Consider the following 26285-nt stretch of genomic DNA (forward strand, 5'->3'; position numbering starts at 1 on the left):
AGCAGCATATCAATTATCACCTACTATAATATATCATATTTTACAGTAAAAAGACGTACAATATAAATGTTTATTTTATGACCAATTTTAATTAAAAATTATTTTATGACGAATAAGTATAATCATACTAAATGTAATATCGACAACTTTGTAATTATTAAACTCAAAAAATATATTATATATACATGAACTTAAGTGATTTTAGTGGTAAAAAAATTGTTAATATTTTTTGAGGTCTCGAGTTCAAGTACTATAAATACCAGAGTCTGAACGTTTAATATCAATTGATAGAGAAATATCATTAAACATATATTATCTTATATTTACCCTAAATTAATAAAAAAATATATCAAATTTTTTATCCTATTTAATTAATATTTGATAGATTATATACAACATGTTTTCGATAAGGATGGAATAACTGTTACTAATAGAATAATTTTTCCTAACGTGACATTTGTAATTGTAAGACCCTAATCTCAAATATAGAGCATCTGAAGATCATATGCTACTTCAAGTCATTAGAATAATTTAATAATTTTTTAATATTTTTATTATAAAAGAAGATCATCAAAATAATTATACTAAAATACTAATAAAAGTAGTTACATAAAAATATGTGGAATTCCAATGTAAGTGTACATCAAAATAATAAACAAATAACGGATTATAAAACACAAGTGAGACCTATAAATACAATATCCACTAGCAAATAAGGTATTATATTCTGAATTTGAGGTGTTGGAAGTCCCTCATTAATGATGCTCCTCAAACATGTAAAAAGATCTATAAATTTGGAAATTGAAACAAATGAACTTTCAACTCTTTAAACTCAGTGGTACATAACTAATATATTATATTTCGAACAATTCACAAATATGAGCATTGCAAACTAAGTATACACAGAAAATATGACATGAGTACCAACCATTCTAATCATGAGTCATTATATTCAACATGTTCAAATTACTTGTATCACAATCTTATCAAACTTGTTAAACTTATTTAATTGCATATATGTTTAAATAGTTAGGTATCTAGATTGTCACACATCATTAATTATCGTTAATTAAATAATTTTGGATGTATGTAACGTATTATGAATGACACATGATTACTGGTCAAATATAATAGAATGCAAAATTTAGAGATCAAGAATATTTTATCATACCCTAATACAATTAACATATATTTCAACTATAATAACATAATAAGACATTTATAATAATATTTTAATTTATTAATTTATTTATATATTTTTTTAAAATAACATTATCAAACTCATAATTGAAGAATATTCGAATTGGTTGGGACCCGGTCCACGGTTTGAAAGTCTGTTGCGGAAAAAAATCAAAAGAGAGAGAAAAAAACCGCGCGAATCTCTCTGATCTGTCATTTATGCATGACTTCTTCACCATCGCCTCCACCTCTATTGCTCTCCCATTTCTGATTATAAATATATAATTTAAAGTTTTTAATTTTAATGTTTTTTAAAAAAAGTGAAAGAATTAGTACTCGCAAATTAACTACATTTACCGCAAATTCAGCATTTCTTCAATTATCCTATTTTCTTGTCTAATCCCAGCCGCTCTTCCATCTCTCTATCTTCATTTCTATACTTTGGGTGTTGAAGTTCTGGTTCTCAAAATTCTAGGGTTAGGCTTTACTTTCTAGAGATGGGGCAGCAGACGTTGATCTACAGCTTCGTGGCTCGAGGCACGGTTATCCTCGCTGAATACACTGAGTTCACCGGTAACTTCACGACCATTGCCGGTCAATGTCTCCAGAAGCTCCCCACTACCAACAACAAGTTTACCTACAATTGCGATGGCCACACCTTCAATTACCTCGTTGAAAATGGATTCAGTAACAATCTTTATTTCCCTTCTCTTTTCTACATTCTTTTTTTTTCCCCGTTTATGTATTGGTTGCAATTTGCTTCGTGTTATCTGATTGGTTTTGACATTTTTTTCCTCTCAAATTGGTGTGATGGACGTATTCTCTCTCTCTTTTGGATTGATTATTTAATGATTCGAATATGAATATCGACATGTGTTCTTGTTATTGCCAATTTTTGGATTTGATCTTTATTTTGTTTTATGAAGTGTTTTTGTTGTTTTTCGTTTTTTACTTTTTGATTCTCCTTGACGATCTTTAAATGTTTATTCAAGGGCGGAACTCAAGAGGGCTAATGGGGACCATTGTCCCCCAAAATTTTAAAAATTCTAATTTATACTCTTAAAATTTTTAAATTTTTTAATTTGATCTCCTAAATTTTTAAAAATTCAGATTAAATTTTAGAATTTTATAATATTATTAATTAAATAACTATAATTTAAAAAATTCTCATTAAGCATCTTAAAATTTCAAAAGTTTTAGTTATACCTTAATTTTTAAAAAATATAAAATAAACCCTTCAAAAAAATTAAAAATTTAATTTAAACCTCTGATTTTTTTTAAAATTTTAAGTTGTCCCTCCAAACTCTATCACTAGTTCCGCCACTGTGTTGATTTCCTAGATTTTCAAGCATTTTATTTATAATTTGTGCATATTCGTTCACTATTTGCATTTTGCATCATAGTTTTAAATTACAGTTGCAACCCAATGTAATCTTTTAAGATCACGTCTACAATTTAAAAAGATAGTTATTTTTAAGTCTAACGTCCCCATCATCCACATTCTTAACATTGCAGTCGCATCTGAATCCGAAATTGCAATTGAATACAATTGGCTCATTTGCATCTTTTTATACATTGTTAGTTACGTGTTTTGTCATGTTCATCTTTTCCATCAATGGTCACACCTTCCAATCGTACCTCTTGATTAGGCATATCCAATTATCCAGGTCACTGTCTCATTTACAATTGCAGCTGCCTGCAGCAGTTTTTTCTTGCTTCATGCAAATACAAACTCGAGCATATTGATTTTAGTTTTAAACCTGCCGATTTTTGCAAAGAAAAAGGGAGATATCATTGATCTGGATGCTGACTTTTGGTTTCAATTTTTGAACGTAGAGTGAATCGGAAATTAATCAAGAAATGATTGCTTATTTTCATACTCGATTTGTGCTAATACATTTGGTGGTGCAGCCTACAGTGTGGTTGCAGTTGAATCTGCTGGCAGGCAAATTCCAATTGCATTTCTGGAAAGAGTTAAGGAAGACTTCAGCAGTAGATATGGTGGAGGGAAGGCTGCAAATGCTACTACCAAGAGCCTGAATAAGGAATTTAGGTATTCTTACTATCTTTATTCTCATACAAATTTCCTTTTTACTTATTGGTGGCATGCATGAATTGATCAAGAGGCGGCCCGGGTAGTCAGTTCCTAAAAATTTCAAATTATCGTACATTTTAGATATTTTCTTTTTATTTTCTATTGATAATTTGTTTTCATAAGTTTTCCCTCCTAAAATTTTAGAAATTTTCTAACATAAAATTATGTGTCCGTCTTTGGTTGCATACTTAGTTCTTTGTACATGATAGGTCCAAACTGAAGGAGCACATGAAGTATTGTATGGAACATCCTGAGGAAATTAGCAAACTTGCTAAAGTGAAGGCTCAAGTTTCTGAAGTCAAGGGTGTTATGATGGAAAATATTGAGAAGGTAATAACCTTCTGACTCTGCTGATGTTCTAGATGTAGTTTAATGTTAAAATATGGCAAAATGCATAGCAAGTTATCACAATTTGCAAGCGCTATAAAAATAGAATGATACTTTCAGAGATATTGCTTCTGCCATTTTTGTTTTCTTTCCTTTCTAAAATTCTTTTTTCAGGTCCTTGACCGTGGTGAGAAGATCGAGTTGCTGGTGGATAAAACTGAAAGCCTTCGCTCACAGGTTACTCCTATTCAAACTGCATTTCATGGGTTGCATTTTGGCAAAGCTGTTTCCTTTATCTAATGCAATAATGATAAAAAATTCCATAAAGTTTTGATTAAATAGTGACTTCAGTTCTTTTTCTTGAAACATTTTAATCCAACATTTCATTTTAGAATAAAAAGGTTAACATTTGATTAAATAGACACTTTAGTCCTTATTCTTTTTTTTGAACATTTTGACCATAAGTTCCATTTTAGGGAAAATGTCCCTTATTTTGAAACATTGACCATTTGTTTGACTAAAGGTTTCCATCTAAAGAGGGACCTTTTTGCTCTAAAATGAACTAGGATTATAATGCTCCAACAAAGGAATATAGATCAAATTAATTATTTAATCAAATGTTAGGGTATTTTTTTATAATTTATGTCTAATTTTTTTTTCTTGAATGGTTTCTTTAAACCATGCAGTGTATGATGCATTTAACTTGACATACCTAAAATGCACAAGATGATGCATGTCATTTGATCCTGAATTGTAGGCACAAGATTTTAGGCAGCAAGGAACAAAGATAAAAAGGAAGATGTGGTTAGAGAACATGAAGATGAAATTGATTGTTTTGGGCATAGTCTTTGTCTTGGTTCTTATCATTGTGCTGTCAATCTGCCCTGGCTTCAAATGTTAAAAATCTCTCCTACTGCTCTCACTGGGGTTGTTGTCTCCACTCTTGATAGATTGATCCATATTCATTCCTTCATTTATTTTAGTCCATCTCGGCCATCTGTATAGGATGTAGCTTCCCCTTCTTACTGTAGATACATTTCTTATCCATCATTTTCTTCTTTATGTTGTAAAGGAGAAATACTATTTGCCCCTTTGAAATATTATTAAACTAATGAGATGATCTTTGAATTTTGCATTTATCAAACCCAGTTTCCAAATCAAACTTAATTACAATTAATTCTAAAGAAATTACGTTTTGATTTAAAGTTCTAAACCATGGCTACAATGTAAACCACTAGTGACTTGTTTTGTCCTCTATCGTTTGGAACATAATATGCTGATGAAATTAGATCTCACCAACACAAGTCTAACTCATATGCCTAACATAAACAACAATAACCAAGGTAAATCCATTCATAGTATACCATTTTTTGTTAATGTTTTATTCTCAAAACGTAAGAAGTCACACATCTATAATGTTTTATCAAAGTTTCAGTAGAATTATTATTAAAAATATACTAAGTAAATATATTACTATAAAGTTAATAATAAATATAAAATTACTAAATTATCAAGGATTTACAAAAATTGACAATAGGAGATTTCATAGATGATAGTTTATTATGATAAGTTTGATTCATGAAAAAGATTAATATTGAAATAATAACTTTTTTTAATTGCAACTAGCATGAATTATTGATTGGAATAATTTCATGAACTACAAAACTTATTTAAATTATCAATTAATACAAAATTACATTATAAATAATATAATAAAATAACTTACAACTAGTTAAACTGTTAAATAATCAATAAACTTATATTTGCTTTCACTAGTTATGGGTTCCTTTGTTAACGGCCAGACTTTGTCCCAAAGGACTATTGACAAGTACCGGTGTATCAAATAATAAAAAGGGTTAAATACAAAAATATCACTTTTTGTGTTTTGTTCATTTTTTGTCACTGATTTTCAAAAAATATAAGATACAATCACTTTCGTTTTTATTTAATTAAGATATAGTGACTTTCGTTTTTATTTAATTAATATATATCATCTCGTGTTAAACTATTGTTAACAATTAACAGAACATGTAATGTGATAGTTGAAATAATCACACATTTGATCCATGTTATTTATATTTTCTCCTAATTTAATCATACTTTTAAATAAATTTTAACATAAAATATATATTTTAAATGAAAATAAAATATTTTTAAATTAAGTTAATAAAAAAATATATTTAATAAATTAATGTAAAAAATATTTTTTAAGTTAATATATATAAAATATTATGATTTTAAGTATTATCACTAATAAACAAAATATATATATCATGTTGTCCACTTTAGACCAAGTAATGGTCTTGGACTCTTTACTTAATGGTTTGATACATGTTTAGTTTCTAAGCGACCAAAGTTTATTTTTTTGTCCCAATTTGTTTTCCTTTTTTTCTTTAACTAGAGGGTGACACATGTCATTCTTTAATTGGTGGAAATAAATATATTAAATTAAAATAAAGTTAGTCCTCCAACCGAATAGTAACAGGTGTAATGACATGTGGCATCATTCGATTGGAGGATTAAATTTATTTTAATTTTTAAAAGTAAGACTAAATAGAAAGAATATGTAAAAAACAAAGACTAAATGCGTGATTGTCTCAAAATATTGAACTACTGATAACCGTAATTAACTCGAGATGACCACAACTTAACTAAATAAAAACGAAAATGACCATATCTTATGTTTTTTTAAATCAGTGACAAAAAATAAACAAAACACAAACATAAATAACCATCCGTATAGTTAACCCTAAAAAAATGTACATACAACCGCATGGTATCGTCTCGTACTCCGTCTGTTTCTAGAGTTTTTCAAAAGATTCCTCGTGGGCAAACGACTTCTTGATGAATTTCTTGATCGATTCCTCGTTGGTATATGATCTATTGGTGAATTTCTTGAACGATTCCTCGTTCGTATACGCCCTCTTGATGTATTCAGGTTCAATTTCCGGTGACTTGGGACAATCTTAGCGAAAATGATCCTTCAACTACCACCATAACATGCACATCATGCTCTTCTACACTGGATTATGTTCACAATCACAATTAATACAAATTGGAGCACCAAAAGCTCTAGTTGAGCCTCTTATACTAGCCATTGATGTAGCTTGTTGTTGGGGACCTTACAGGTTCCGATCTCATCCTCGAGAGTCTTTTGCTTGTTTGGAAGGTGACGATGAACAATGCGACCTCAGGATCTTATCGTACATTTGCTGCACTATATACTGAGCTCTTTCAATAGCTTTAACTCCATCAATAATCTCCTGATACAGAGAAAACGATAAGAAATATGTATCCAGTTTTTTTTAAGCGCCCGATCTTATGAAGGCACTCCCTGAAGAAAGTTACTGTCTCTAGCACACTCGCGATCGAGAAGCGGTTACTTAAGCTGGTAACATCCCGGTGGGAGTATAACAAAACCATGAAATCAACAAGCTAACTGATCTCTGAACAAAGAGATTTCTTCGAAGATAGGAAGCCTCCGTGATCTGTATGAAGTTCAGTGGCTCATCAACTTGTCAAGACCTACTAGAAACCATCTTCTGAATTCAACCCTATCGCAGTAGAAGCTATCGTTAAGGGCTGTCGTGACTCGAATTCCTTCAGCGACTCCTTTACACGGTCTCTTGATTTGAGATCGCCAAATCCCGGAAGTTTACCCTGTGTTACTTCCTCGAGAATGGATTCTGCTTCGACGTAACGTGCTTGCTTGAGCAGAGATACTGGCAGAGGTTGCAAGCCTTGTTCACATCGGGGTCGATTATCTGAGCTTTAAGATAAACTGCTTCTGCTGCTAAATAGTTTTCTTGCTGCATGTATGCCCAACCCAGGTTTCCCTGCATGAAACATTGATCAGAATCTTTTCCGAAAATCAATATTGTTAGATCAAAAGAAAAAGGAAAACAATGGCAAATTATTTGAGTACCAGTAGCCTAGACATCTCCTGCTTGATGGTAACTTGGAACTTCTTCCCATGGGAACGAGCCGTCTTGGTAGGCTTGCCATTGAAAGCCTAACCATGGTATATCAATCTAAGCTTCTGTTTCAATAGCTGTATCTGCTCCTCAATTCTTCCACATTTCTGCTAAATCTATTGCAGTTAGAATCAGAACCGTTTCTTACACTTCACATTCACACATAGTAGTTTCTATTGATAATCTAAAGTTCGTTTCCCTTTAAAATTTTATAAATTTGTCCCTTAATATAAAACCGTGCATCCGTTACTGAAGGTAAATAAAGTAATATGCAGGGTCCTTGTTGGAATTTGGATTACCTTAATACAAGTCAATGAGGACATTGTCAAGTGATTCTTGAGCATGCTTGGAACAGCGGTCCCTGAAAGACTTGATGGCTTCAATGGCCTCTTGGGCTCTATCCTGCTGTTTCATAACCACTGCGATGTCTTTCAGTGCACTGTCTATTCTGTCTCCTGAATTTATTTCCTTCCAAAACAATGCTATTGCTGCTTCTGGATCCTTATCTACTAGCTGTAATACATACAGAACACAGACACCCCCAAATTAACACCATTTTTCTTTAAAATAGTGCCAAATTAAGTAGCATGAATAAGCTCCGAGTATTATTTAAGACATAATGCAAAATTTAACCCTCAATGTTTATTAGAATAGTCACTTAACCTTTATTTTTCTAGAGTACTTTTACCTGTAAAGTTTTAATTTTTGATCAAAATAACTTATTTTAGATGAAATTGTCAGTTGACTAACTATTAACATATATTATTGATGTGATATTTTCACATGTGTTCCATTGCTGATATGGTACATACCATGTCATCACCTTAGTGACATAATAGTACATATCAAATCATCACTTTGGATTACATAACACATGTTATAACAGTTATATCAGCAATTTAACAAATATCACATCAATAATATATACAGGAACTGTAACACCCCCAACCCGTATCCGACCCGAATACGAGTCTGAGGTGTCACATTGACTTTTCAAACTTTGACTCTTGACAAAATTCAAGGAAAATTTAAAACTTTCATTAACATAAAAGCGGTTTATTTACGTGAAATGACCAAAACAACCAAAATCGATCAGAGCATTCATAACTGACACTTTTCTTACATGCCAACATACTATACACGACAAAATACATACTTTATCAGTTACTTCTGATCTGATCTTCTAGCAGTGTTGCTGTTCTTGCCACCCTATTTCTGCTCTTCTTGATTCTTGGTACCTACGTGTAAATCACTTACACGCTAAGTCACAGACTTAGTGAGGCATAACATAAATATATGTATACACATGTATAACAATGAATTTATGAACATGCATTCTTATCATTGATCAGGACATTTCAACTTTCATGTATCTATAACACTATAACATATATGATGATAACATGTACATATAACACATACATTCTCATGCTAATTTCACTTTAATTTATCTTTAGATTGCACATATACATTATTGAGAATAGAAGGTACGCTAGTACACTGAGGTTGTGCACAATGCTGTCACCACAGCTCGAATAAAATCCCACTAGGGGCACTGAATATTTGTCCCGAAGGACCACTATGTCCCGAGGGACCACTATGTCCCGAAGGACCCTTGATAATCCCTCGACTCTTGGCATGTCAATTATACATACAGCTCTCATATTTAATAACATGAGCTTAATTATAATTACATTTCTCATTTCACTTCTCTTTCATCACTGTCCATGTAAAAACATAAGCCACTTCATATGATCATTTCCATTATTTCACATACCTGGAAGGATTCTCTGATAATTGCATTCATTCATATAATATCGTGTATGAAAAATGCATGGAATCACTATAACGTTAACACATATATATGTATGCATGTGCATGAATAAGGAATCATAGATTCAATGATAAGAGATAGACTTATCGCAAGTCTTATCTCAATTCCATTTCATCTAAGATAAGCACTCACCTTAGCCTTGCTTTGACTTGATTCTAATCATTCGATTATTCCGGAACGAGATTACGTTCTAAATCTACATAGTAATACATTGATACATATCAGTATACTAATTGATATATTCTAAACTATCACTCCTTAGGCTAAAAGAAAGCTATTTTCATCTTTTAATGAAGGTATGCATCGATGCACTCTACAGTGTATCGATGCATTCCTTAACGGGTGCATCAATGCACTACCTGTGCATCCGTACACAAATCTCATTCGATGTTTGTATTTTAAGCGGGTGCATCGATACACTCCTTATGCATCAATGAACTAATGGCATTCGATGTTCATTTATTTGAGAGTGCATCGATACACATTGAATGTGCATCGATGCACACAGCCCAGAAATGTTATTTTAGCACGAAAATCCCTTCATAATCCTCTCAACACTTTATATTTCACCTATTTTTATATCCTAAACTTGCATACACCTACTTAAACTAATTAATACCCATTCAATACCTCTTAAACTTAAAAATCCATTCATCCACATATAATTTAAGAATCTCACTCAAATTCCCACATGTTCTAAATTTAATTCTAACACTTCGTATGTCTTAATTACGTCAATGACAAGTCAAATTCAACCTCCAATTTCAAATATGAACTATATTTCAAAATTCCATTCAAGAACTCCTAATCTTGAATTCTTCCTACACCCTTCATCTTGTTGCTTTAAAGCAAATTAAGCTTTCCTTAAGCTTAATTAACATCTAAGGAGCAAAACCAAACTTAAATTTCAGCAAACAATTAGCTCATAAGAAATCTCACCTTTGTTTTGACCTCTTCACGTGTGGAAGAAAGAAGAGAACTCTAGAACCTTGTGTTTTGCTTCATTCTCTTCCACGTGTAGCTAATATATATATATATATCTTCTTTAATTATTTCCTTGCAAATGACCATTCTATCCTTCAATTCCATCTTCCTTGTAATTTAACCCTATACCAAATTACAATACTATTCAATTATTCTGCTTTAATTACCAAATTCTGAAGTTTTACAATTTAGTCACTAACCCAATATTGAGGCTGTTACAAATCCCCTTAAGAAAATTCATCCTCGAATTTTCATTATGCGAAGAGATAGGGGTACTGAATCCTCATGTCATCTTCACGTTCCCATGTTGCTTCCTCTATCTTGTGATTCCTCCATAATACTTTAACTAATGGAATAGTATTGTTTCTTAGTTGCTTAATCTCGTGAGCTAAGATTTTAATCGGTTCCTCTTCATAAGTCAAATCCGATTGAACCTCAACCTCTTCTGGAGTCACAATGTGGGAGGGATCAGATTGATACTTCCAAAGCATTGAGACATGAAAGACATTGTGAATTTTCTCCATTTCAAGTGGCAATGCCAGCTGATATGCCACTGGTCCAACTCTCTTTACGATCTCATACGGTCCGATGAATCTAGGACTAAGTTTTCCCTTATATCTAAACCTCAAAACTTTCTTCCATGGAGACACTTTGAGAAACACTTTATCTCCAACTTGATATTCTATCTATTTTCTCTTTAAATTTGTGTATGATTCATCTATCAACTGCTGCTTTGAGATTACTTTGAATTACTTGGACCTTTTCTTCCACTTCCTGGATCAACTTAGGACTAAGAATTTCTTTATATTTAATCTGAAAAGAATTTTGGGGCGTACAACATCTTCTTCCATAAAGAACTTCATAGGGAGCCATTTTGATACTTGATTGATAACTGTTGTTGTATGCAAACTCGGAAAGTGGTAAGTACCTCTCTCATGATCCTTTGAACTCAATAACACAAGCTCTCAACATATCCTCCAAAATTTGGATTGCTCGCTCAGATTGCCCATCGGTTTGAGGATGAAACGCCGTACTAAAGTTCAACCGAGTTCCCAACGCTTTATATAATGATTTTCAAAACCGTGAAGTAAATCTAGGATCTCGATCTAAAACAATAGAAATATGTACTCCATGTAGATATATAATCTCCCTGATATACAACTCGACATACTTATCCATGGTAAAGTCAACTCGTACCGGAATAAAATGAGCTAACTTAGTCAGTCTATCTACAATCACCCAGATGGAATCTCTTTTATTCGGAGTCAAAGGTAACTCCGCCATTTCCACTGAGGAATAGACATTGGTTGCAATAATCCTGACGGAACTTGATGCCCAGCTTTAACTTGCTAACACGTTAAACATTTGGATACGAATTCCGTAATATCTCTCTTCATTCCAGGCCACCAATATCGACTTTTGAGATCCATATACATTTTGTTTCCTCCAGGATGCATGGTCAATGGACTACAATGATCTTCCGTTAACAAGTCTTTCTTTAACTCATCATCATCTCGAATCACTAGCCTCCTTTGATAATATAGGTTCACATCAGCTTTCATTTCATAATCCGTAACCTCTTCATTCCTTATCTGTTGTAGCTTCTTTGAACACTTTTCATCTCTAGCCTGCAATTCTTTAATTCGATCTAGCCATGATGGCTTGAGAGTTAACTCTGCACATATTGCACCGTCTCCGCTTAACGATAGTCTAACATCCATAGCTCGTAAGGCTACAAACGTCTTCCGACTTAAGGCATCTGCTACCAAATTTGCTTTTCCTGGATGGAAATCAATCACTACCTCGTAATCTTTTAAGAATTCCACCATCTCCTTTGTCTTAAATTCAACTCTTTCTGAGTCATCAAGTACTTTAAACTCTTGTGATCTGCATACAAGTAGCACTTTTCACCATACAAATAGTGATGACAGATCTTAAGTGCAAACACTACTACATCCATCTCTAGATCATGCGTTGGATAATTTTTTTAGTGCGGTTTTAATTGTCTCGATGCTTACGCTACCACTTTTCCCTCTTGTATTAACACGCATCCCAAACCGTTATGAGACGCATTACTGTACACTACAAAGTTTTTGCCAGATTCGGGTTGAATCAACACTGGAGCTTCTGTTAAAATCCTCTTTAGCTTTTCAAAACTCTCTTGGCACTCCAGAGTCCAAGAAAAATTTACCTTTTTCCTCAATAACTTGGTTAGGGGTAATGCTATTATCGAAAAGTTTTTAACAAACCTTCGGTAATAGCCAGCTAACCCTAGAAAACTCCAAACTTCTGACACATTCTTTAGAACTTCCCACTCTAAAATGGCTTTGATCTTTTGAGGATCCACTCGAATTCCTTCTGTAGAAATTACATGTCCAAGGAATGTCACTTCCTTCAACCAAAATTCACATTTAGAGAGTTTAGCATAAAGCTTCTTTTCTCTCAAAATATGTAAAACAATTTTTAAATGCCAACTATGCTCTTCTTCCGACTTTGAATACACTAAAATGTCATCGATAAACACCACTAAAAATTGATCCAAATAAGGTTGAAATATTCGGTTCATCAAATCCATGAAAGCAACCGGTGAATTCGTAACTCCAAACGACATCACTATAAACTCATAGTGACCGTATCTCGTTCTAAATGCTGTCTTTGAAATATCTTTCTCTTGAATCTTCAATTGATGATAACCTGAACGCAAATCAATTTTTGAAAACACTGAAGCTCCCTTTAACTGATCAAATAAATCGTCAATTCGGGGAGTGGATACTTGTTCTTGATGGTCACTTTATTGAGTTGTCTATAATCAATACAAAGACGCATGGATCCATCTTTATTTTTGACGAACAAAACTGGAGCTCCCCATGGTGAGACACTCGGTCTGATAAACCCTTTGTCCAGTAATTCTTGTAATTAAATCTTTAACTCTTGTAACTCTTTTGGGGCCATTCTGTATGGTGTCATGGCGATAGGTACAGTTTCTGGCATTACCTTAATCTGAAATTCTACCTCTCTGTCTGGAGGCAAACCCGATAACTCTGCAGGAAAAACGTCAGAAAACTCTCTAACTATAGGAATTTCTTCAATTCCCTTCTCTTTAGCTCTCACATCCAGCACACTAGTAATAAACCCTTAACATCCCTGCATCAATAACTTCTTTTCTGACATCACTGATATTACATTAGCCAATGGGTTCCATCCTTCACTAAATACAATAACTTCTATACCTTATGAACTTCTCAATGTTACTATTTTCAGTCTACAATCAACATTAAAGTAGTAACGATATAACCAGTCCATTCCCAGTATCACCTCGGATTCATCAAAAGGTAATTTCATCAGATTAGCAGGGAATTCAATTCCCTAAATTCGTATGGGACACCCTCGACATACCATATTGACCCGAGCACTATGCCCTAACGGATTAGTCACTATCACCTCATTGCTAGTAACTTCTAACTGAATATTCAATTCTCTCACTAACTTACTACAAATGTAAGAATATGTAGACCCCAAATCAATCAATACAAAAACATTCTTGTCATAAAGTTGAAAAGTACCTGCTATAATCTCTGGGTCATCTCTATCATCGCTAGTCTTGAGATTATACACCCGAGCTGTGGAGCGTATCTATTGTGGAGTCGGGGAATCTGACTGACTTCTTCCTCTACCTCTTCCCCTCGAAATAACTGAGGCAGACCTCTCTGGCTATACCGATTCACCAGGTATCATAGGATAATCCTGAACAAAATGTTCGGTGTCCCCATATTTAAAACAGGCTCTAGAGATCATTCTACATATCCCCGAATGGTTCCTTCCACAATGTGGACATTATCTGACTTGGCTCGGGTTAGATCTCCTAGCTCCAGATCCTACTGACTGTGTCTGTCGACCCCTCATCTGATTTGATCCCCTTGCAGAAGATGTAACTGACTCTAATCTCCCTTGGTGTCGAGAACTCACATCTCTGCCCCTTTTTGACGACGCAACACTCGATGATGCACCCGATCTTTTCGAAGTCTGAACTCGAGAATCTCCTAACCTCTCATTTTGAGCTCTTTACAGAGCTTTAGCACGGTTCACCACTTCTTGAAATGAAGATAAGTTCAACACAATAAGCATCTCTTTTAAACAATGACACAATCCCTCTACAAACCACTTGCAAGCATCATTCTCTGTAGGAATTAACTCAGCAACGAAGCGGCTCAACTTGTTAAATTCACATTCGTACTCATACACTGTATGATTCCATTGCTTCAAGTTCATGAACTCTTGCTTCATTTGTCGGATGAACTGATCTCCGATATATTTATGATTGAACTCCTCTAAGAACAATGACCAAGTTACTTGATCATCAGACATTCTCAATGTAACGTTGGTCCACCAAATCCTTGCTTGCCCTCTCAGCAAGGAAACCACTCCATCAAGCTTATCAGCATTGGAACAATGAAGTCCCTCAAGCATAATTTTCACGTCATTAAGCCAAAGGTCCACAGCAACATGACCTTTTTCGGCTTCACCTCTAAACTCTGGTGATGCTAAACCCTTAAACTCATTCATAACATTCACTCTCAGAGTTGAAGTAACAGAAGGATGAAAACGCGCTAAAACCGCATCCAATGTTCTGAAAAACACATCTTGATCACTTACAAGCACTCCAGAGGGTGTCTGATATTCACTCTGCATGGCCAGGGTAGGTGAATTATTGCTTTCAGCGGGCCTATCATCTCCCACTTCACTCCTAGAGCTACCATGTTCGGACATCTATAAAAACATACCTATATCATTCTTATTAGCAAACCAACATACTTACTATTCTATCAGATCAGAAGTTTTCACTATTTTGTTGGCATGTATACATTATACGACACTTTAGACTTCGGTTTATCCCGAGAATCGACTAAACCGTAGCTCTGAGACCATTAAATATAACACCCCCAACCCGTATCCGACCCGAATACGAGTTTGAGGTGTCACATTGAATTTTCAAACTTTGACTCTTGACAAAATTCAAGGAAAATTTAAAACTTTCATTAACATAAAAGTATTTATTTACATGAAATGACCAAAACAACCAAAATCGATCAGAGTATTCATAACTGACACTTTTCTTACATGCCAGCATACTATACACGACAAAATACATACTTTATCAGTTACTTCTGATCTGATCTTCTAGCAATGATGCTGTTTTGCCACCCTATTTCTGCTCTTCTTGATTCTTGGTACCTACGTGTAAATCACTTACACGCTAAGTCACAGACTTAGTGAGGCATAACATAAATATATGTATACACATGTATAACAATGAATTTATGAACATGCATTCTTATCATTGATCAGGACATTTCAACTTTCATGTATCTATTACACTATAACATATATGATGATAACATGTACATATAAAAAATACATTCTCATGCTAATTTCACTTTAATTTATCTTTGGATTGCCCATGTACATTATTGAGAACAGAAGGTACGCGAGTACACTGAGGTTGTGCACAATGCTGTCACCACAGCTCGAATAAAATCCCACTAGGGACACTGAATATTTGTCCTGAAGGACCACTATGTCCCGAAGGACCACTGATATGTCCCGAAGGACCACTATGTCGCGAAGGACCACTGATAATCCCTCGACTCTTGGCACGCCAATTATACCTACAACTCTCATATTAAATAACATGGGCTTAATTATAATTACATTTCTCATTTCACATCTCTTTCATCACTGTCCATGTAAACACATAAGCCACTTCATATGATCATTTCCATTATTTCACATACCTGTAACACCCATAACCCATATAATTATACCTATACAGATTATAGATGTTATCCGAATTTCGAAAAACCATTTTCCAATTTTTAAAGCGATTTAAAATTTATCTTCTTAAAATGGTAAATGATATTATAAAAATATTATATCATATAAATCATATTTCGTTATATCCAATTTCATTCAAAATATGTAACACCCCCAACCCGTACCCGACCCGAATACGAGTCTGAGGTGTCACATTTCCCGTTCAAAATGTTTACTTTGACAAAATCTAATGAAATTCAGTTAGACATTTCCAATAAAATCCAAATAATTTCTATTGTATAAAACGTATGGTTTTACAAATTGGTCAGAGCGTATCCAGTACAAATCTTTTATCTTATATGCCAACTACATTTCATATGACAAAATACATATAATTTAAACATATTTCTAATCTGAATTGTGGAAAGGAGAATCTGACCTGTCTTGCTCCTCTAAACTTCTCTTCTTGCTACCCGGAACCTACGTGTGAAACACTCACACGCTAAGTCTATGACTTAGTAAGACATTAAACACATAAAAGTAACTCTAACTACTTAATCATGCATGAACATATCATATCATGCTATCACACCAAAAATATAGCATTTCATGTAATCAAATGTACATATACACATCATTCATTCTTTCCATCATTAACATTACTTTACTATCAATATGATTATTATTTATATCTTGTAATAACATCCTTTCGTATGTAACATTTTAACCAACATAACTCATTTAACCACGCAATACACATATCATCATTCAAATCATATGATACAATTCATCTCAGAACATGTAATCAAATGTACATATATACACATCATTCATTCTTTCCATCATTAACATTACTTTACTATTAATATGATTATTATTTATATCTTGTAATAATATCCTTTCGTACGTAACATTTCAACCAACATAACTCATTTAACCACGCAATACACATATCATCATTCAAATCATATGATACAATTCATCTCACAAAAGCATATATATGACATTTAATATATTTATTGTTATATCCTTGTTTAGCCCATGTACACTTTTGAGAACTATAGATATGTGAGTCTATTGAGGTTGTGCACTATGCTGTCACCACAGCTTATATGGGGTCCCACTAGGGGCTATGAAATTTGTCCCGAAGGACCTATGTACTGCATTTGTCCCGAATGACCACTCCTTAAGAACCATATACATATTCTAGTGGATCAAATCTGTCTCAAAAGACCTTGTAAATGTTCCAAATGATATATATATGTCCCAAAGGACCACGTAAACCCTCGACTCTTGGCATGCCAACTATATCTCTAGATCTCATAACACATAACATGGGCAATATCTTTATATAATCATATGATTCATTTTCACTTGTCACATATACTTTCTCTTTCATATATCTCATGTCATATATCACTGGCTCTTTATCTCATTCTCATATGATCATATAATCATGTAATTCACTTCTCATATCATTTTACATGGTTTTACATAAACATATACCATATCTTATTCATATATATATATATATATATATCCGCAAACACATGTAAACACATATTTTCTTATCTTATAACTTATGATACCTATGCCTGTAATCTTATGACTTATTGTTAAGTAACTCAAATAACTTGTATTATTACATACTTTATTCCATAACCATTATTCACATAGCACATATACACTCATACTATCAAGCATACATACATTTCATATTAATCACATACTTCCTGTACTATACTATCAGAATAGACTTATCGCAAGTCAATTTCCATATAATCCTATGCAATAATATGCACTCACCTTGGCCTCACTAAGTTCCAATCCACTTTTGATTTCCTTTTTCGATCGAATCTTAATTTGATGATCGTTCCGAAACTTGTTCGAGTTCGATAACTACATAATCATACACGGATCCTCAGTATCCAATTGATATATTATAATCTATCATTTCTTAGACCAAAAGAAATGTCTATTTCAATTTCCCCTTGAAGTGCATCGATGCATTCTACAGTGCATCGATGCACTACTCATGCATCGATACACCAATCACCTTCGATGTTTTCCTTTTAAGGGGTGCATCGATGCACTCCTTATGCATCGATGCACTAATTGCATTCGATGTTCATTTATTTAAGAGTGCATCGATGCACATTGAATATGCATCGATGCACACAACCCAGAAATTCCATTTGAGCCCGAAAATTCTTACTTTGACCTCAAATTCTACTTATTAACCCCTCCTTATGCCTTAAAACTCATCTATACATATATAAACCTTCTTATAACACTATAACACTTAACTATCCCTCATAATTCACTACAATTCTTGAATCAAAGAATTTCATCAAATTTCCATGTGTTCTTAATTCAATTCTATCACCTCTAACTTCTTAATTAACCATTTGACAAGTCAAATTTAACTTTATGTTAACTCCTATTTCAATAATTCACTTAAGAACTCCTTTTTCTAAATCTCTTATAATTTGTTCATTTTGGAGTTTTAGGTCACCATAACTCTTCTCTTACTATTTCTTATCACTCAAGAATCAAAATAAACCATAAGATTAGGGTTGTAAATGAGACGAGACAGATCGTGAGCTATTCGAGATCAACTCGATCAAGGCTCGATAAATACTCGGATCGAATGGACTCGACTCGAGCTCAAGCTCGACTCGAATTCTTAATGAGCCGAAACGAGCTACTTGATACTCGACTCGAAAAGCTCGTGAGCAGATCAAAATTATAATATATAAGATTATATATATTTTTTAAAAATTATTAAAAATATTAATATTTATGTATTGATTTTTTTAAAGAGAATATATTAAGATTTTCTTGCATTTAAGGTTCAGGTTCGAGTTTGAGGCTTCAATCGAGTTAAGTTTAAGAATTTTTTCTTCATTTCGAGCCTTTTCGAGCTTCTCACGAGCTTCAGTTCAGGATTTCGAGTTCGAGTCGAGCTTGAAAATTTTAAGCTCGCGAGTTTTCGAGTCGAGTCGAGCTCAATTTCAGAGTTTTCGAGTCGAGTCGAGCTCAGCAATACTCGAGCTCGACTCAGCTCGTTTACACCCTACATAAGATTGAAGAAATAAGCAAATTAAATCCAACTCACCTTATACATGAAGACACGAAAAGAAGAATAAACTGAACCCCATCTTTCCAAAATTTTCTTTCCCTTTTACACGTGGTTATCTCTTTTATAAAGAGATAATAAAAATCTTTCTTTGCAAAGACCAATTTACCCTTACTTCCTTACATATTTACCAAATAGTCCTCAAAATATTCCTAATTAAGTCTCTGAACTTTCAGATCTTTTGAAATTAGACTTTAAATTTTCAAAACTTCCATTTTAGTCACTTGCTCTAGTTTTGGGATGTTACAAAATATTTTTTTATGAATAGTGAACAGTACCCGTGAAAAGTGAACATTAACAGTGAATAGTACCCGTGAACAGTAGAGGAATCGGTACCTTAAAATTATTCTGGAAATTTTGCTTAAAATGTGGTTATTGTTCATGCTACAGTAACTGCTACAGTACTTCTGAAAATTACATATAAAACTCATAAAAATTAACCTTTCATCACTATCAAGTTACCAATTTGTTTCCAAATTAATTCAACAAAACAAATTTAATATTATCAAATTACATGCCACTATCTAAATCAAAATCCATCGTAGGATGTCTAACTGATATTGAAATATACCTCTTGATGCTTGATGTCGTTCTGAACACTTTATTCTACTACTGGCTTTTTACCTACGCATGAAAATCATCACACGCTAAGTATATACTTAGTGAGGCAGTTAAAACAATAACAGTGCAATACAACTCATGCATGATTTTCAATGTCAAAATTAAAATGCCATAAATTCATATTACTTGCATATGCAATATTTCACCATGATCAAAATAATAAAATTTCTTATCATTTATCCCATAAGCTCGTAAGCTTATTTTACCAATATAGTTACCATTTATCCATAAGCTCGTAAGCTTATTTTACCAATACACTTACCATTTATCCATAAGCTCGTAAGCTTATTTTTACCAATACACTTGCCATTATTCCATAAGCTCGTAAGCTTATTTTTACCAATACACTTGACATTATTCCATAAGCTCGTAAGCTTATTTTTACCAATACACTTGCCATTATTCCATAACCATATATCATAGACAATAGCCCAATATACAACCATGAGGACCTGGGTACACGAGTCAAATATAAGCACCGTAGTGCTATCCCGAGTATGACACATAAGGTCGTGTCCACCATCTATACTAGGTATCCTTAATTACAGTCCCGAATATGACACATAAGGTCATGCCCACCATATACACTGGGTATCCTTTAGTGTATTCCCGAATATGCAGCCTGCTGCTGGACTCTATGGCATGCCAACTATACCCTGTCCCTCAATAACTTACTTGGCATACAGTCTATTTTATTTGATACATCCATGATAAAGTATATTATTAATATTTAACATTTGGTAGTTCATACCCGAAATAACATTCATGATAAAAATCATATATGTTCATAATAACATCATATGCAAAAATCAGTGATCAATGTATTTTATTTTCAACCTTTGACATATTTAGAATATATCAAATATATGATAAATGACATAAATATCATGACAACATAAACAAGGTCGACTTATTGCAAGTCTTCCTAATGATGTATAAAAGATCCATGTATAATTTCATGCATGTATTGCACTCACCTTGACACTTTATAATTTTCCAAATTTGTGCCTCACTATTGTCCACAATAAACCCACTTGACTTGCTTCAATAACAAATCAATCATAATCTGTATAATTCATAATTTCATAACGATACATATGTTAGTATTTTACTAACATAAACATATCCCAAAATAACTCCATATATATTTGATACTCATTATCTATCAAAATACTCAACTCTTAATAATTCCTATTAACATTGAGCCAATTTTCCAATTTACCCAAAATCGTCCTTCACCATTTTACCACTTAAATTCTTAATACCAGAATTCCAGCATTGTAATTACTATCATACAAATGCTTTACAAAGGCATAATTACAATAACATTCCCAACAATTCAAAATTTGTATTACAATCACCAAACTTTCTAAAATTTCCATATTCTGACAACTTGCACTACCTTTAAAGAATACATATTATGTACTGATATACACACTGTAATTTAATTATGTTTCTTCCATTGAAAACTAGACTTGAATATGAATCTATCCATATACACACTGTAATTTAATTATGTTTCTGACCTTTCATTGGTTAAAAATTCATATCTTTCTATATACACCTTGACATTGATCCCCGTTTATTTTAAACAAAACTATATCGATATATGAACACAATATATAAAATAACCTCCAAATTATTTTTATAAATTTCTGATGAATTTTCGAACTTACTGCCAGATTCAAAATCCAAATTGTTTTCTTTAACTTCATTTTTAGGTTCTTCATCAATTCTTACAACCAATTCTTTAAAATCACTTAACTCTTTAAAACCTATAAAACACAAGAATCAACATCCCTTTTCATCAACTCAAGATGAACTTGAACATGAACCCTAATAATATTCATGTCAAAACGTAGAGAATTGAACGTAGAACATTTTTCCTATTCACACCGAAGTCTAATTCTCAACAAGATTGCTTCAAAATTCAAAACAAGAATACCTACCTTGCAAGCTTGGGGGTGTCGGTCTTGGATGAAGAAGAAGCTGAAATGTTCCCCCAATATTGTTATTCTAATATTAATTATATCTATCACATGCTTAATATAATATCATAATGGAATTTTTTATTCCATTCCATAAGAATTTCCATTTTTGCCCTTAATGAATCTCCATAATCACCATAAAACCAACCAATCTGATCCTTATCATATTACAAAGTCAAATATAAATTAATTTAACTTTGACTTACGAAAATGCCATGAAATTTTCAAAACTTGTGTTTTAGTCATTAAATTCCACTATTTCGGTTAAATCTGAAAAATTGCACAATTTCAAACCAAATTTCTCTGATCCAAAATATTAAAATAATATTTCCAACCATTTTATAACATCCTTCAAATTTTTGTAAAATTCCAATTCGATCGGAATTACCGATTCCTTATCGGACTTTGACTATTTCTAGTTTTTTTTTCTTTACTAAAATTCCAAATCCAAAAATATGATTTATATAAAACTCCACTCTCAATAGTAAACCATCTATTTATGAAATAAAATTCTTTTTAGGAAATTATCACTTAATTCCCTAAATATTTTCCCAATTATTCTACTTTGACCATCAAACTTTCAAAAATTTCATTTTGGTCATTGTCTAAATTTTTGGGGTATTACAATACCTGGAAGGATTTTTTGATAATTACATTCATTCATATAATATCATGCATGAAAAATGCATGGAATCACTATAACGTTAACACATATATATGTATCCATGTGCATGAATATGGAATCATAAATTCAATGATAAGAGATAGACTTATCGCAAGTCTTATCTCAATTCCATTTCATTTAAGATATGCACTCACCTTAGCCTTGCTTTGACTCGATTCTAATCCTTCGATTGTTCCGGAACGAGATTACGTTCTAAATCTACATAGTAATACATTGATACATATCAATATACTAATTGATATATTCTAAATTATCACTCCTTAGGCTAAAAGAAAGCTATTTTCATCTTTTCATGAAGGTATGCATCGATGCACTCTACAGTGTATCGATGCATTCCTTAACGGGTGCATCGATGCACTACCTGTGCACCGGTACACAAATCCCATTCGATGTTTGTATTTTAAGCGGGTGCATCGATGCACTAATGGCATTCGATGTTCATTTATTTGAGAGTGCATCGGTACACATTGAATGTGCATCGATGCACACAACCCAGAAATGTTATTTTAGCACAAAAATCCCTTCATAATCCTCTCAACACTTCATATTTCACCTCTTTTTATATCCTTAACTTGCATACACCTACTTAAACTAATTAATACCCATTCATTACCTCTTAAACTTAAAAATCCATTCATCCACATAGAATTTAAGAATCTCACTCAAATTCACACATGTTCTAAATTTAATTCTAACACTTCGTATGTCTTAATTAAGTCGATGACAAGTCAAATTTACATCCGATTTCAAATATGAACTCTATTTCAAAATTCCATTCAAGAACTCCTAATTTTAATTCTTCCTACACCCTTCATCTGTTGCTTTAAAGCAAATTAAGCTTTCCTTAAGCTTAATTAGCATCTAAGGAGCAAAACCAAACTTAAATTTCAGCAAACAATTAGCTCATAAGAAATCTCACCTTTGTTTTGACCTCTTCACGTGTGGAGAAAGAAGAGAAGAAGAGAACTCTGGAACCTTGTGTTTTGCTTCCTTCTCTTCCACGTATAGCTAATATATATATATATCCCTTCTTTAATTATTTCCTTGCAAATGACCATTCTATCCTTCAATTTCATCTTCCTTGCAATTTAACCCTATACCAAATTACAATACTATTCAATTCTTCTTCTTTAATTACCAAATTCTGAAGTTTTACAATTTAGTCACTAACCCGGTATTGAGGCTGTTACAAGAACCATTGTAGTTAAAATTTAAAACGTTGAGAGTTAAAGTAGTAGAAAAAAGAATTAAGCCAAAATCATCATTCGGACAAACGTTAAGGCTCCAAGGAAAGTTGTAATTTGAAGATAAAATAAAGAAACTGCAGATATTAACTAAATTCAAATTTGTCAGATACCGTTGCTTAACAATAACTCTATGATTACAAATAGATTAAACAAAAAGCCTTATTTAATCTATATTGGAGTTGCATGGACTGGAGGTGGTCCTTTACAGGTCTGCCCCTTTTCTATTTTTTTTTCATGCTACACTCCCCTGTTAATAATAATTTGTAAAAATGTACTGAACTGAAAAATATACCATAATACCACTTAATAGCAGCGATGATGGACAACAATAACAGAGAATATATTAATTAATAATCCGAAAAGGAAGAAAATCACTAACAAAACCCTGCACAGTAATTAATCTAACATTCAAGGGCTTTTCAATAATTTCAAACAATCTTAAAATATAAATTAACTTAATAATACCGGGATGAATAATACAAAGACAACAGAACCGAACGCAAATCCAACTTCGCCTATAAACAGCGCATCACGCAACGATTTATTGAAAAAATGAAGGATTCATACGTATAATTATAAGTATAGAAATACCTGAATTAGCTCGAACGTAAGGGCTGTTCCCAGGAGGAAGCTTGTGAAGGGCGTGGTAAGGAGGATCTTGCAGCTGCTTTTTCTCTTTCATTTATTCTTAGAATCTGAGGAGACAAAGAAATGGAAGATTTTTGGAGATGTTTAGAGGAGATTTTAGTTTTTCTTTCTTTCAATGGCAGGAGTGGAGAGAGACAAATGAGATTTTAAATAAATGGAAGGGTGAAACGATTCAAAGGTAATGTTAGTAGCAAGGGATTCACCCAATCCTATGATATTAGCTCCCAAGAAACATTTGTAACAGTTACTGTCACAACGTTTCTCCGTTAGACTTAAAAAAATTAATTTCGGGGAAGGCGATGAAGTTTAAGTTTTAAAACAATTCAATTTTGGAGTCGTTACCAACCTTTAAGTTAGGTAGGTTGAAAACATTAAACGAAAAAAAATGGTACGCGTTTTACTAAAAATTCATTTTTAAGAGTTCGAGAGTCGATTACGTGTGGGGAAGGGTTAGCACCCCCACAACGCCCAAATTTTAGTACCCAAACGATTACATATTGTTTAAATATTGGAAATTACAAACTTGAAAATATATTTATATTACGATCCTATTACTCATTCGAATGTATTTAAAAAGTATGAACAATCTTCGGGAAAGCATTTCCTTTGTAGTTAGGAGGTTTTCCCATAGATTCCCCCTCACAAAAACGTTAATTCGCAATTTTCGCTAAGATAAAATAAAACAACATAAAATTGAAAAACGGTGAAATATACTCGAAATAATTAAACGCGAAACAAATAAAATTATCGAATATAAGACAACATTTATGTGAAAAATCCTCGAAAAGACATTTTCCCTTTAGTTGGGAGATATCTTCGTAGATTTCCCTCACATTGAAATTTTTTCATTTTCGTATATTAAAACAATGATGATTTATATAAAAAAACAAGGTGGAAATAAAGTTTCATACAAAGAATACTTTCAACAACTACATAATTTATACACAAACATATATGATATTATAATGATCGATAAAAACAAAATTACAAATTTATATCAAAATGTACATTTACAAACATAATAAACTAAAATACTAATAAAGTATCTATTAAGGACTAAATTGCGAGAACAACAACTTTAGGGGTACAATATTAATAATATAACAAATCATGGCTAATATATAAATATCATTTAATATGAGTACTAAAACAGAAATAAATCCAAAAAACAACATGCAGGACCAAAATGAAAATATATAAAATATCAAGCCATCAACAATAATTTTAAAAAAATACTATAATAATAAATAAATAAGGACTGGAATGAAATACATAAAATATGCATTACTTAAATACAAATATACTAAACAATGACCAAACTGGAATAATACCATAAAAAATTTAAAACAAACCAGGACGAAATTACAATGTTAAACAAGATAAAAAGCCATTAAAGTTTCATTCATTAATGAAAATTGAAGGTTTACAAACTACAGTGACCAAATACAACATTAACCCCTAAATCCCAGGAAACAGGTATGAGTTCATAAAGAAATAGGGACCATATTTGCAATTAACCCAAATAAGAAACAGGTTGAACCCATCACTGTGTCAAATGACGTCGTTTGGTTGGGTGCTTATATACCCCCTTAAGCGTTTTGAAAACCCTTATCTCATTTCCCAACTTCCCCAATCACTCAACCCCTTTTTCTCTCAACTTCATCTCTTCATATCCCTAACGAACAAGCACCAAAGCTCCGACCACCACAGGTTGGTGGCCATGGGGAGAACCCACTCCCAGTCTTTCTCCTTC

At 32.7% G+C, this 26285-nt stretch overlaps 1 protein-coding gene and 1 pseudogene across 2 annotated transcripts; one reads left to right on the plus strand and one right to left on the minus strand.

Moving 5' to 3' along the window:
- Positions 1-1676: 1676 nt before the first annotated feature.
- Positions 1677-4575, plus strand: LOC120119836 (putative vesicle-associated membrane protein 726). Of its 2 annotated transcripts, none has more exons than XM_039139635.1 (5): positions 1677-1881; positions 3082-3232; positions 3484-3604; positions 3776-3838; positions 4359-4575. In XM_039139635.1, the coding sequence occupies exons 1-5, from the start codon at positions 1677-1679 to the stop codon at positions 4500-4502; spliced, it is 684 nt and encodes a 227-aa protein (XP_038995566.1). In that variant the 3' UTR covers positions 4503-4575. The 2 variants fall into 2 exon arrangements, with proteins under 2 accessions (XP_038995566.1, XP_038995567.1); XM_039139636.1 differs by having other exon boundaries at positions 1677-1752; positions 3091-3232.
- Positions 4576-7028: 2453 nt separating this feature from the next.
- LOC120119352 lies at positions 7029-24566 on the minus strand (annotated as a pseudogene).
- Between the last annotated feature and the right edge of the window lie 1719 nt (positions 24567-26285).

This window comes from Hibiscus syriacus, unplaced genomic scaffold, assembly GCF_006381635.1.
Source record: "Hibiscus syriacus cultivar Baekdansim isolate YM2019G1 unplaced genomic scaffold, ASM638163v2 tig00110332_pilon, whole genome shotgun sequence".
NCBI classification, from domain to species: Eukaryota; Viridiplantae; Streptophyta; class Magnoliopsida; order Malvales; family Malvaceae; genus Hibiscus; species Hibiscus syriacus.

Coding starts and splice junctions, on each gene's coding strand:
- LOC120119836 (XM_039139635.1), top strand. CDS start 1,677: ATGGGGCAGCAGACGTTGATCTACAGCTTCGTGGCTCGAGGCACGGTT. Junction 1,882..3,081: donor ATTCAGTAACAATCTTTATT/TCCCTTCTCTTT, acceptor CTAATACATTTG/GTGGTGCAGCCTACAGTGTG. Junction 3,233..3,483: donor AGCCTGAATAAGGAATTTAG/GTATTCTTACTA, acceptor TGTACATGATAG/GTCCAAACTGAAGGAGCACA.